The 12,996-nt window shown below is 48.3% G+C and overlaps 1 protein-coding gene across 3 annotated transcripts; it reads left to right on the forward strand.

Annotated features, from left to right (window-relative positions):
• The first annotated feature begins 105 nt into the window (after positions 1-105).
• On the forward strand, positions 106-11,052 carry MAD2L1BP (MAD2L1 binding protein). 3 transcript variants are annotated; one of them, XM_017957886.3, is made up of 4 exons: positions 106-616; positions 5,586-5,679; positions 6,485-6,750; positions 10,131-11,052. In XM_017957886.3, the coding sequence occupies exons 3-4, from the start codon at positions 6,601-6,603 to the stop codon at positions 10,641-10,643; spliced, it is 663 nt and encodes a 220-aa protein (XP_017813375.1). In that variant the 5' UTR covers positions 106-616; positions 5,586-5,679; positions 6,485-6,600; the 3' UTR covers positions 10,644-11,052. The 3 variants fall into 3 exon arrangements, with proteins under 3 accessions (XP_017813375.1, XP_017813374.1, XP_003897701.1); XM_017957885.3 differs by having other exon boundaries at positions 5,586-5,668; XM_003897652.4 differs by lacking the exons at positions 106-616; positions 5,586-5,679 and adding an exon at positions 5,899-6,016.
• The last annotated feature ends 1,944 nt before the right edge of the window (positions 11,053-12,996 follow it).

A 12,996-nucleotide genomic window follows, 5' to 3' on the forward strand; every position in this document is an offset into this window, starting at 1 on the left:
CCAAATTACGGCTGTTATTGTTGCGATGACTATGCTACCTTTACATAGTAGTCACTGCTTTATTACCAGGCTGGCACCGTCCAGGGGCTGGTTTTAACAGCCGGAGGCACCGCGGTGGCTGCGACACGAGACCCGAACCCGTAAACCAGCTTGCTGCCCGAAGGCTGCAAGCATACTCAAAGCGAGTATTCCTCCTCCCCTTTGTTTTGAAGCAGAACCAATCGGGAAGAACCTAGTTTGGTTTTAAACAGCCAAGACTGTAGGAGGGGCCTGGCCCCTACTTCGGGCGGGGCTGGGGCTCGGGTTACACCAACCACCACGAGGGCGGGGCAGTGGCCGGGAATAGAAACTTGGCCTAGGGCCACAGGGGATTGTTGGCTTTTGACTTTCTTGCGAAGAGTACACACATTCAGCGACATAAGCCAGTGCACAGAACACCAGAAAGGCAGGGCGGAAAAGCAGTAACGTTGCTGAGCTGCGAGTCAGGACGCTAGGGCTCAATTCACAGCCGCATGGCTGTCTCATGACTCACACCACTCACAGTGTGTTCTCTTCTCCCCTCTTCTGGAACTGCGAGGTGCTCATACACGGTCAAGAAATTAAACAACTCAGCCAGGTGCGGTGGCTCACGCCTGTAAATCCCAGCACTTTGGGAGGCCGAGGTGGGCGGATCACCTGAAGTCAGGTGTTCGAGACCAGCCTGTCCAACATGGTGAAACCCCTTCTCTACTAAAAATACAAAAATTAGCAGGGTGTGGTGGCGCATGCCTGTAATCCCAGCTGCTCCAGAGGCTGAGACAGGAGAATCACTTGAACCCGGGAGGCGGAGGTTGCAGTGAGCCGAGATCAGGCCATTGCACTCCAGCCTGGGCAACAGAGCAAGACTCCAACTAAAAAAAAAAATATGAGCCTGGCATGGTGGTGCACATCTGTGGTCCCAGCTGCTCGGGAGACTAAGGCAGGAGAATCGCTTGAACCCGGGAGGTAGATGTTATAGTGAACCAAGATCACGCCACTGCACTCCAACCTGGGTGACAGAACGAGACTTTGTCTCAAAAAAAAAAGAAAAGAAAAGAAAAGAAAAAGAGGCTGGGCGCGGTGGCTCGAGCCTGTAATCCCAGCACTTTGGGAGGCCCAGACGGGCGGATCACGAGGTCAGGAGATCGAGACCATCCTGGCTAACATGGTGAAACCCCGTCTCTACTAAAAATACAAAAAACTAGCCGGGCGAGGTGGTGGACGCCTGTAGTCCCAGCTACCCGGGAGGCTGAGGCAGGAGAATGGCGTAAACCTGGGAGGCGGAGCTTGCAGTGAGCTGAGATCCGGCCACTGCACTCCAGCCTGGGCGACAGAGCAAGACTCTGTCTCAAAAAAAAAAAAAAAAAAAAAAAAAGAGAAAGAAATTAAGCAACTCTTTTCTCTAGACTTCAGTTGTCCTTGGAAAACTAGAAGCAGCAACAATGACTTACCTCTGGTGATCCCTTCGGGGGTTCAGACTTGGTAGAGTCCATGGCTTCCTCCCAGGGCCACAAGGAGGGAGGCAGGTCTACTGATCATGCTGTTCACATAGCATAATTTTCCAAAGCAGTGACAGCAGAAAGACCAAAACCTGCAAAAGGGCCTAGCTCACCCTAGGCCAATTATGTGGGTCTTCAGTGGTTGAAAGCACATGTGACTTTTCTTAGTCCTGTGCCACTGAAGGAAAGGTTATGCTGTAAAAGTCTAGCCAGGGGTACAGGCCTACTAGAGAAACTGTGGTTTAGAGACAGAGATAGAGAACTCAGTGAGAGATCTCAAGAAGGATGGGAATTGGAAGGAAGAGATAAGACCATTCTCCCAACATTCTCACCATGACCAGCCCTGGGCTCTCTTGATAACCAGAGCCTGCTGCAGTTGTCTGATAACATGTGTCCCTTCATATACATGGATTTTTAAATTTTTATTTATTTATTTTTTTTGAGACAAGGTCTCCCTCTGTCACTCAGGCTGGAGTGCAGTGGTGTGATCACAGCTCATTGCAGCCTCAACCTCCTCTGCTCAAGCAGATCCTCCCACCTCAACCTCTGGAGTAGCTGGAACTACAGGTGCGAGCCACCACGCCCAGCTAATTTTTGTTTTTATTGTTTGTAGCGATGGGGTTCCCCCATGTTTCCTAGGCTGGTCTTGAACTCCTAGGCTCAAGCAGTCCTCTTGTCTTGGCCTCGCAAAGTGCTGGGATTACAGGCATGAGCCCCACACCTGACCCAGTATTTTATTTTATTTATTTATTTAGAGACAGAGTTTCGCTCTTGTTGCCCAGGCTGGAGTGCAGGTGCAATCTTGGCTCTGCAAGATCTGCCTCCCGGGTTCAAGCGATTCTCCTGTCTCAGCCTCCCGAGTAGCTGGGATTACAGGTATGTGCCACCACACCCGGCTAATTTTGTATTTTTAGTAGAGACGGGGGTTTCTCCGTGTTGGTCAGGCTGGACTCGAACTCCTGACCTCAGTTGATCCACCTGCCTCAGCCTCTCAAAGTGCTGGGATTACAGGTGTGAGCCACCGTGCGCCCGGCCCTATTTATTTTTTAAAGGTGGCGAGGAGGAGGAAGAGAGAATGATTGATTGATTGATTTCTTTTTTTCTTTTTGAAGTAGGATCTCCTTCTGTCACCCAGGCTGGAGTGCAATGGCACAATCTTGACTCACTGCCACCTCCATTGCCTGAGAGCAGTTCTTCCACTTCAGCCCCCCAGGTAGCTGGGACTGCAGGGGCGTGCCACAATGCCTGGCTAAGTTTTGTATTTTTTGTAAAGAAGGGGTTTGCCATGTTGCTCAGGCCGGTCTTGAACTCCTGGACTCAAGCAGTTCTCCCATCTTGGCCTCCCAAAATGCTGGGATTACAGGCGTGAGCCACCATGCCCAGCCAGACCCAGTATTTTAATCACTGTACTTTTATAGTATGTTTTGACCTCTGGTCCCTACTTCCTGAAACATACCCTTTTCTTGGCCTCCATGACCTGACACTTGTCTTTTTTTTTTTTTTTTTTATAAAGACCCCATCTCTACTAAAAATACAAAATATTAGCCAGATATGGTGGTGGGCACCTGTAATCCCAGCTGCTTGGGAGGCTGAGGCAGGAGAATTGCTTGAACCCCGGGGGCAGAGGTTGCAGTGAGCTAAGATCATGCCATTGCACTCCAGCCTGGGCAACAAGAGCGAAACTCCATCTAAAAACAAACACAACAACAAAAAAACTTTTGGACTCAATCAGTCCCTCCACCCTAAAGCAATTCTCCCATCTCGGCCTCCCAGAATGCTGAGATTATAGTTGTGAGCTACCATGCCCAGCCAGATCCAGTATTGTAATCATTGTTTTTTTTTTTTTTTTTGAGGCGGAGTCTCACTCTGTCACCCAGGCTGAAGCACAGTGGCGTGACCTCAGCTCACTGCAACTTTCGCCTCCCAGGTTCAAGGCATTCGCCTGCCTCAGCCTCCCAAGTAGCTGAGATTATGGGGATGCACCACCACGTCTGGCTAATTTTGTATTTTTAGTAGAGACAGGGTTTCTCCATGTTGGTGAGGCTGGTCTTAAACTCCCAACCTCAGGTGATCCGCCTGCCTCAGCCTCCCAAAGTGCTGGGATTACAGGCGTGAGCCACTGCGCCCGGCCTCTAATCATTGTACTTTTATAGTATGTTTTGACTTCTGGTCCCTACTTCCTGAAACACACCCTTTTCTTGGCCTCCATGACCTGACACTTGTCTTTTTCTGTAGGGACAAGGTCTCATTATGTTGCCCAGACCGGTCTCAAACTTCTGGATTCAAGCATTCCCCTTGCCTTGATTTCCCAAAGTGCTTACAGGCATGAACCACCATGCCTGGCCCCACTTGTCTATTTTGGTTTTGGAGGCGGGGTCTCACTCTGTCACACAGGCTGGAGGGCAGTGGTTCCATCACAGTTTACTGTAGCCTCAACCTCCCAGGCTCAAGCAATCCTTCCACTTCAGCCTCCCAAAGTGCTGGGAGTACGGGCATGAGCCACCTTGCCTGGCGATTTGTCTATTTTTCTTTATCCTTCTGTGGGTACTCCTTAGTCTTCTCCATAGGTTCTGTCTCTGTGGTCATCCCCTAAACATTAGTGTCTTCAATAACCTAGCCCATTCTCATTCCACACCCTCCCCGGGTAATGTTATCCACTCACATGATAATGGCTCTTAAATACATGTCGCTATTCCAAATGGCATTCCTAAATATTCTATTCATTGTCCTATGGAGATGTCAAATTCAATCTGTGAAAAGTTGAACTCATCTTTTCTCCTACTCACCTCCCACCCCAATAAACCTGGTCCTCTTTTAGTGTTTCCTCCATCCTTTTTTTTTTTTTTTTTTTTTTTTGAGTCATGGTCTCACTCTGCTGCCCAGGCTGAAGTGCAGTGGCTTGATCATAGCTCACTGTAACTGTCGAACTCCTGGACTCAAGCAATCCTCTGCCTCAGCCTCCTGAATAGCCAGGACTACAGATGTACACCCACCACACCTGGCTAACTTTTAAAAACTTTTTTTAAATTTTGCAGAAACAGGGTTCCCAATATTGTCCTGGCTGGTATCAAACTCCTGGCACAACTGGCCATACAATTGCTGAAGTCAGAAACCTGCTTGTTTTCTTGTCAGTCTTCTTTTCTTTTCTTTTCTTTTCTTTCTTTTGACATGGAGTCTTGCTTTGTCACCCAGGCTGGAGTGCAGTGGCATGATCTCAGCTCACTGCTACCTCTGCCTCCCAGTTCAAGCGATTCTCCTGCTTCAGCCTCCTGAGTAGCTGGGATTACAGGTGCATGCCACCATGCCCAGCTAATTTTTGTATTTTTAGTAGAGACAGGATTTCACCATGTTGGCCAGGCTGGTCTCAAACTCCTGACCTTGTGATCCACCCGCCTTGGCCTCCCAAAGTGCTGATATTACAGGTGTGAGCAGCCGCGCCCGGCCTCTTGTCAGTCTATTTCTATTCCTCCTCCTCCTTGTAAATCAATCACCAAGTTATGTTCACTGGACCTCCTAAATATATCGAGTTACCCAATTATCTCCACCCCACTGTGACTACCCTAGCAGTTTAGGCTGCTTTCATCAAGTACTCAGGTAATTGCACTACCTCTAACTGGTATCCCTGCCTCCTCTCTTATCCTCTCTGTAATCCAATCTCTACCCTGCAGCCAGGGTAGAGATTATAAGATGTAAATTTAATCATGCCACTCTCCTACTTAAACCTTTCAAAGCTTCCCCATCTGACTACAGGATCAAGTCCAAACTCTCACATGGCTTACACGGTCCTGCCATGATCTGGCTCCTGTTGTTCACTACAGCCTTAACTCTTTATAATATGAACTCATTTCATTCCTTGAACAGAGTATGCTCTTGTCTCAAGGTCTCCTGGAGCACTGGGCCCTCCTCTTTACCTTGCTGACTTATCCTACAGGTCACAGTTTCACACATTTCTTCTGGGACCACTCCTTCCCAGCCCCTACCCTCTCTGGGTCAGGCACCGTTGTTTTTCACTTCCACACCCCGTGTAAACCCTTCTGTATAATTCATCACATTGTATCGTATCTACAGGCAGTGAACCCCTTGAGTACAGGGTCCGCGTCTGGCTTGTTCTCCGCTGAGTCTCCAGCACCTAGGACAGGGCCTGGCACGAAGTAGGTGCACAGTGAGTAGTGAATGCTGGAGTGAATGGATGCGTGAGGGTTGGTGTCTTTTGGAAAGCAGCGCTCATTGGCTGAGAACGCCTGGGTTCTTGCTGGGCAAGGGTTAGGCGTATATTTGCCAGGGTGTTAAGGAAGGAACGGAGGGATCAAATCCCAACTCCACTTAGCCTCCCCAACACTGCCGCGGCGCCGCGCCTTTTTTCCGGCCCAACTGAGCCGGAAGTGGAGCGCGGGCTTCCCATGATGCCCCGCGGGACCTTTATTCTAACCGCGAGTAAGGGGAGGAGGTCGTGATGGCGGCGCCGGAGGCGGAGGTTCTGTCCCCAGCCTCAGTCCCTGGTAAGGCGTGGGGCCCAGAGTTTGGGAAGCCTTGGGGACCCGTTTCTTCCCTACCTCCGCGCCCTCCATTTATCCCTTGGTCCTCTCCCTAGCCCATCTTCCCTGTCTTCCGGGTGTCCTACAAGGCTCTAGCTGTGACTCCATCGCCGTGAGTCGCACTGGACTCTGCTTGACTACACTTTTGACTCATTTCCCCAGATCAAGTCCCGCTGCTTTCTGAGCGGGGAGCCCTAGTTACTACCTCCGAAATACCCCCACTATCTTTCAGTCAATTAAATCTCCTCAGGCAACAGGGATCAGGAATCTCTCCCTGCCACGGCCCACACTGTAGGCTGCGGAGGGTATGGGCGTATGTCGGAGTGCCTGCTTTCTCAGGGTGGCTGGTTTGGTGGCCACAGGGAATGAGAAGACTGACTTTGGCTTTTAGGTTTTTAATTTTTCTCTCTTGTCCCTCTTTTCATCTACCAGATTTGGAGTGGTATGAGAAGTCAGAAGAAACTCACGCCTCCCAGATAGAACTGCTTGAGACAAGCTCTACCCAGGAACCTCTCAACCCTTCGGAGCCCTTTTGCCCAAGAGACTGCATGGTACCAGTGGTGTTTCCTGGGCCTGTAAGCCAGGAAGGCTGCTGTCAGTTTACTTGTGAACTTCTAAAGCATATCATGTACCAACGCCAGCAACTCCCTCTGCCCTATGAACAGCTTAAGAACTTTTACCGAAAACCTTCTCCCCAGGTAGGCACAGGCTTTGGGAGCAAGTTGGTGGGAAGACTTTGTGGCTCTTAGGTGGGAGGCAGGTAGAAAGGGGGTCTAAGAAATCTTCAGAGCCTGAGAGACTAAGCAGCTTCCAGGGCTTTAGTCACTTTCTCCCCATTCTAGTCTTTGGTAGCCTAACCCTTCTGGCTTTTTCTCCTGTTCTTTCTTTCTGAAACTCGTCTTGCATTTGGACTTAATGAACTGGCTCTTCGCATTTTTTTCTTTTGAGACAGAGTCTCGCTCTGTTGCCCAGGCTGGAGTGCAGTGGTGAGATCTTGGCTCACTGCAATCTCCCCCTCCTGGGTTCAAGGGATTCTCCTGCCTCAGCCTCCTGAGTTGCTAGGATTACAGGCTCCCGCCACCACACCCAGCTAATTTTTGTATTTTAATTTTTTTATTTTATGTTTTGAGACAGAGTCTTGCTCTGTTGCCCAGGCTGGAATGCAATGGCGTGATCTCTGCCCACTGCAACCTCTGCCTCCCAGGTTCAAGCGATTCTTGTGCCTCAGCCTCCCCAGTAGCTAAGAGCACGTGCCACCATGCCCGGTTTATTTTTGTATTTTTGGTACAGATGGAGTTTCACCATGTTGGCCAGGCTAGTCTCGAACTCCTGACCTCAAGTGATCTGCCCGCCTTGGCCTCTCCCAAAATGCTGGGATTACAGGCGTGAAATACTGCGCCCGGCCTGCATGTTTCTTTTTAATAGCATCTTGTTGTTGAATTTCTGTATGAACTTTTTTTTGCTTTGTTGTTTTTTTTTTTTTGAGATGGAGTCTCACTTTGTCACCCAGGCTGGAGGACAGTGGCACTATCGCAGATCACTGCAACCTCAGTCTCCCAGGTTCAAGTGATTCTCCTGCCTCAACCTCCCAAGTAGCTGGGATTACAGGCATGCACCACCACACCTGGCTAATTTTGTTTGTTTGTTTTTGATAGGGAGTTTCATTCTTGTTACCCAGGCTGGAGTGCAGTGGCGCCATCTCGGCTCACTGCAACTTCTGTCTCCCAGGTTCAAGCGCTTCTCCTGTCTCGGCCTCCTGAGTAGCTGGGATTATAGGCATGCGCCACCATGTCCAAATAATTTTTGTATTTTTAGTATAGACAGGGTTTCACCATGTTGGCCAGGCTGGTCTCAAACTCCTGACCTCAGGTGATCTGCCTGCCTCGGCCTCCCAAAGTGCTGGGATTACAGGCATGAGCCACCGTGCCCAGCCTGTTTGTTTTTTGGGACAGAGTCTCGCTCTTGTTGCCCAGGCTGGAGTGCAGTGGAGCGATTTCGGCTCACTGCAACCTCCACCTTCTGGGTTCCAAGCGATTCTCCTGCCTCAGCCTCCCAAGTAGCTGGGATTACAGGTGTGTACCACCACACCCAGTTAAATTTTGTATTTTTAGTGGAGATGGGGTATCGCCATTTTGGCTAAGCTGCTCTCAAACTCCTGACCTCAAGTGATCTGCCCACCTTGGCCTCCCAAAGTGCTGGGATTACAGGTGTGAGCCACCACGCCTGGCTTACCCAGCTAATTTTTGTTTTTTTAGTAGAAACGGAGTTTCACCATGTTGGCCAGGCTGGTCCCAAACTCTTGACCTCAGGTGATCCACCTGCCTCAGTCTCCCGAAGTGGTGTTGGGATTACAGGTGTGAGCCACCGCACCAGGCCATGAACTTCTTTTGCCTGAGGATATTAATTATTTAATTTTTGAAGTTTTTCTTTGTTCTTTGCGGCATCTCAGTTTCTTCTAGAATCCATTCTCCATTCGTTTTGTTCTGGTCTTTGACTTTCATGTTGGAGAATTTTATTGTGTCTGGTGAATATTTAAGAACAAATCACTGCAAGCTCTGTGTGCATGCCTGGGCCTTATGAGCTTATAGACTTCACTATAAGGAGATTAGGTGGCAACCTGGTGATCTCTTTGGGGGGATTCCTTAAACATAGTATTGGAAAGTCTTCCCTCTGGATGGGGGAGAAATTTGGCAGATGATCTAAGCATCTTGACACAGATTTTCATTCATTTCCCCTATATTCATTCTTGCCTCTGTGGTGCCTGTATCACCACTTCCTAAACCTTTCCGGGGTTCTGCTGTGTGTATCAGTTTGCATCCCTTGGGGGTCCCCTCTGTCAGCACTTGGTATTCAGCTCTCTTGAACTCTTAATTCTTCACCTTCTTTCTTTTCTTTTTTTTCTTTTTTTTTTGAAACAGAGTCTTGCTCTGTCGCCCAGGCTGGAGTACAGTGGCGTAATCTCGGCTTACTGCAAGCTCCGACTCCCGAGTTCATGCTATTCTCCTGCCTCAGCCTCCCGAGTAGGTGGGACTACAGGCACCCGCCACCACGCTCAGCTAATTTTTTTTTTTTTTTTGAGACGGAGTCTCGCACTGTCGCCCAGGCTGGAGTGCAGTGGCGCCATCTCGGCTCACTGCAAGCTCCACCTCCTGGGTTCACGCCATTCTCCTGCCTCAGCCTCCCGAGTAGCTGGGACTAGAGGCGCCCGCCACCACGCCCGGCTAATTTTTTGTATTTTCGGTAGAGATGGGGTTTCACCGTGTTAGCCAGGATGGTCTCGATCTCCTGACTTTGTGATCCGCCTGTCTCGGCCTCCCAAAGTGCTGGGATTACAGGCATGAGCCACCGTGCCCGGCAAGGCTAATTTTGTGTATTTTTAGTAGAGACAGGGTTTCACTGTGTTAGCCAGGATGGTCTTGATCTCCTGACCTCATGATCCACCTGCCTCGGCCTCTCAGTGCTGGGATTGTAGGCATGAGCCACTGCGCTCGGCCAACTCTTCATCCTCTTTCTGTCTTCCAAAACTTTGTGTTTGCATTTGACTAGTGTTGTGTAGTCTCCAGTTCTTTGCCCTTGGGAGTTTTCTTTCTTGGTCTTTCCTCTTCTTTCGTTCATTTGTTTCTTAATTTCTTTTCTCTCATTTTGTAGTATTTCAGGTGGAAGCGCAAATAAGCATTGTTCAGTTTACTATGTTTAAGTGGAAGAACAAGTTCAGAGTCATGTTTATTAGACCAAATAATCCTTATTCCTGTTATCACTCCCTGTATAGCAAAAATTTGTTGTCACTTTGTCATACTACCAAATCTCTATTTTAGTTGTTTATATCTGGATATTCTCCACCTTCAGAACACTGTGTTTGCTGTTCTATATGTGGGAGAATTATGGTTTTGTAAAAATAATATATTTTCCTTTTCAGTATAATGCCCTCTGATAAAACACAGTGTTGTGGCTGTGGCGGTTCATTGAGCTAGAAATTCAGTCCTGTAAGTCTATGTACACATCCCAGCAGGGTTCTTTTCAAAGGGCATTAGCTTCCCCTTGCCTTGTTCTTCTCTCTCGCCGTTCTTTGTCCTCACAGGCAGAGGAGATGCTGAAGAAGAAACCTCGGGCCACCACTGAGGTGAGCAGCAGGAAATGCCAACAAGCTGTGGCAGAACTGGAGAGTGTCCTCAGCCACCTGGAGGACTTCTTTGCACGGACACTAGTACCACGAGTGCTGATTCTCCTTGGGGGCAATTCCCTAAGCCCCAAGGAGTTCTATGAACTCGATTTGTCTCTGCTGGCCCCCTACAGCGTGGACCAGAGCCTGAGCACAGCAGCTTGTTTGCGCCGTCTCTTCCGAGCCATATTCATGGCTGATGCCTTTAGTGAGCTTCAGGCTCCTCCTCTCATGGGCACCATCATCATGGCACAGGGACACCGCGACTGTGGAGAAGATTGGTTTCAACCCAAGCTCAACTATCGAGTGCCCAGCCGGGGCCATAAACTGACTGTGACCCTGTCATGTGGCAGACCTTCCATCCGAACCACGGCTTGGGAAGACTACATTTGGTTCCAGGCACCAGTGACACTTAAAGGCTTCCGCGAGTGAATGAGTGCTTCTTAATTATAAAAACACAATGGCTGAATTATCTTTCTTCATGTGGCACTGAATTACCCATCTAATTTGGAGCTAGAATTTCTTCCTGGTGAGAGACGAAGCAACTCTCCTTCTGGTTGTCTGCCTCCCCTCCTCAGGTTTCCTGATGGGCTGATGGCATGTGGCGGTGACTGTAATCATTGCTGAACAACATCTCTTTGAATCAAAGGTTGATTTTCCCAGAGGGTGCTGGGTCAGGTATTTCTGTTAGGGGTTGTAAAGCAAAGATGGGTCCATAGACAGAAACTCTATGAAGGTGGCCCTTTCTGCTCCTTGCTGTGTCCTTTCAGAATTTTTCCCAGGAACATAATGTGGATGTGACTTATGAATTTAAATATAAAATAAATAGGTTCTTATTATATTTTCCTGAAATTGTTTTGACTTAAAATAACTTGTCAGGTTTTAGGCTATTTTGTCTTTCTCCTTGGCCTCTTCTGCTTCAGGGCTTCTCAAAAATTTATTATATTTTTCTTTTTTGAGATGGAGTCTTGCTCTATCGCCCAGGCTGGAGTGCAGTGGCACAATCTTGGCTCACTGCAACTTCCGTCTCCCAGGTTCAAGGAATTTTCCTGCCTTAGCCTTTGAGTAGCTGAGATTGCAGGTGCCCACCACCACACCCAGATAATTTTTGTATTTTTAGTAGAGACGGGATTTCACCATATTGGCCAGGCTGGTCTCAAACTCCTGACCTCAAGTGATCCACCTGCCTTGGCCTCTCAAAGTGCTGGGATTACAGGTGTGGGCCACTGTGCCCAGCTTTAGGATTTTTTAATAATGATTTTTTCTCTTCTTCAGCCCCAGGCTAGTCTAGGAAGTTAAGTGACTTGGCCAAGTGCATATGTACTTTGATAACACAGTTAGGACTAGAGTCCTCATTAGCTATCTTTTAGCCAATGTGCTTTTCTTATCACATACAGATTTTTGTGATGCTTAAATTCTGTATCCCCCAAAGCAGAGGTCATCTTTATGTGGGAAGATTGTGGTAAAGAACTTAGCTTACCGGGCCACTGAATGAAAGCAGTGATTTTGGGAAATAGTCTGGCCTGGTGCTTGGTTTGTAGTAAACTGAGCAGGTATGCTGAATAGCGAGAGGGGAGGAGCCACTGTGCCCGGCCAAACACCTCAATTTTTGGAAGCAAGTTGAAGACAGAATCCACACTTTGCTGGTGTTGGGGATAGGTATATGCATGTGTATGTATAATATACAAATGGTATATATAGGCTAGGTGAGTGACTCATGCCTGTAATCCCGGCACTTTGGGAGGCTGAGGTGGGCAGATCGCCTAAAGTCATGAGTTGGAGACCAGCCTGGCCAACATGGTGAAACCCCGTCTCTACTAAAAATACACACACAAAAAAAGGCCAGGCACGGTAGCTCATGCCTGTAATCCCAGCACTTTGGGAGGCTGAGGTGGGTGGATCACAAGTTCAGGAGTTCAAGACCAGCCTAACCAATATGGTGAAACCCTGTCTCTACTAAATATACAAAAATTACCCGGGCTTGGTGGCGAGTGCCTGTAATCCCAGCTACTTGGGAAGGGTGAGGCAGAATAATTGCTTGAACCCAGGAGGCAGAGGTTGCAGCGAGCCGAGATCACGCCACTGCACTCCAGCCTGGGTAACAGAGTGAGCCCCTGTCTCAAAAAAAGAAAAAAAATTAGCCAGGCGTGGTCGTGGGCACTTGTAATCCCAACTACTTGGGAGGCTGAGGCAGGAGAATCACTTGAACCCAGGAGGTGGAGGTTACAGTGAGCTGAGATCATGCCACTGCACTCCAGCCTGGGTTACAGAGTGAAACTCCGTCTCACACACACACAAAAAAGGTATATATATACTCACATGTATGTACATAGTATAAGATACATATATGTACTCCTAAAATACACTCTTTTTTTTAAAGTATATGTACTATTTTAAGCACTTACATTATCTAACCCTAACAACTCTGCAGTGCATGAATTATTGTCCCCATTTTATAGATAGCGCCAGGGGAGATTGAGCAGTTTGCCTAAGTGGTGAAACTTGGATTCGCCTACAGTACTGCACATCCTATGTGGTTTTACTCTGAAATATTTAGCCAAGATTTGCCTTGCCAAAGGTATTAGCATCAAGAAGCTGTAAGATTTTCCTCTCTGGCTTCAGATTCTGGTGTCTGCCATGGAACCTGCAATAGGTGCTGAGTAAATATGGAATCAATGAAAGCAAAACGCCTGGGCTCTTTTCTGTGCTATGACCACTTGAAGCATATTTTGACTTTTTCTGTCTACTGCTATTATAGAAGAGAGATTGAGCTATATCTCCCGCT

Source organism: Papio anubis, chromosome 6 (assembly GCF_008728515.1).
Source record: "Papio anubis isolate 15944 chromosome 6, Panubis1.0, whole genome shotgun sequence".
NCBI classification, from domain to species: Eukaryota; Metazoa; Chordata; class Mammalia; order Primates; family Cercopithecidae; genus Papio; species Papio anubis.

Bases quoted from the DNA above. Each gene is read 5' to 3' on its own strand.
- MAD2L1BP (XM_003897652.4), top strand. From the start codon at position 5,971: ATGGCGGCGCCGGAGGCGGAGGTTCTGTCCCCAGCCTCAGTCCCTG. The intron at 6,017-6,484 runs GTAAGGCGTGGG...TTCATCTACCAG, and splicing joins GTCCCCAGCCTCAGTCCCTG to ATTTGGAGTGGTATGAGAAG. The intron at 6,751-10,130 runs GTAGGCACAGGC...TTGTCCTCACAG, and splicing joins ACCGAAAACCTTCTCCCCAG to GCAGAGGAGATGCTGAAGAA.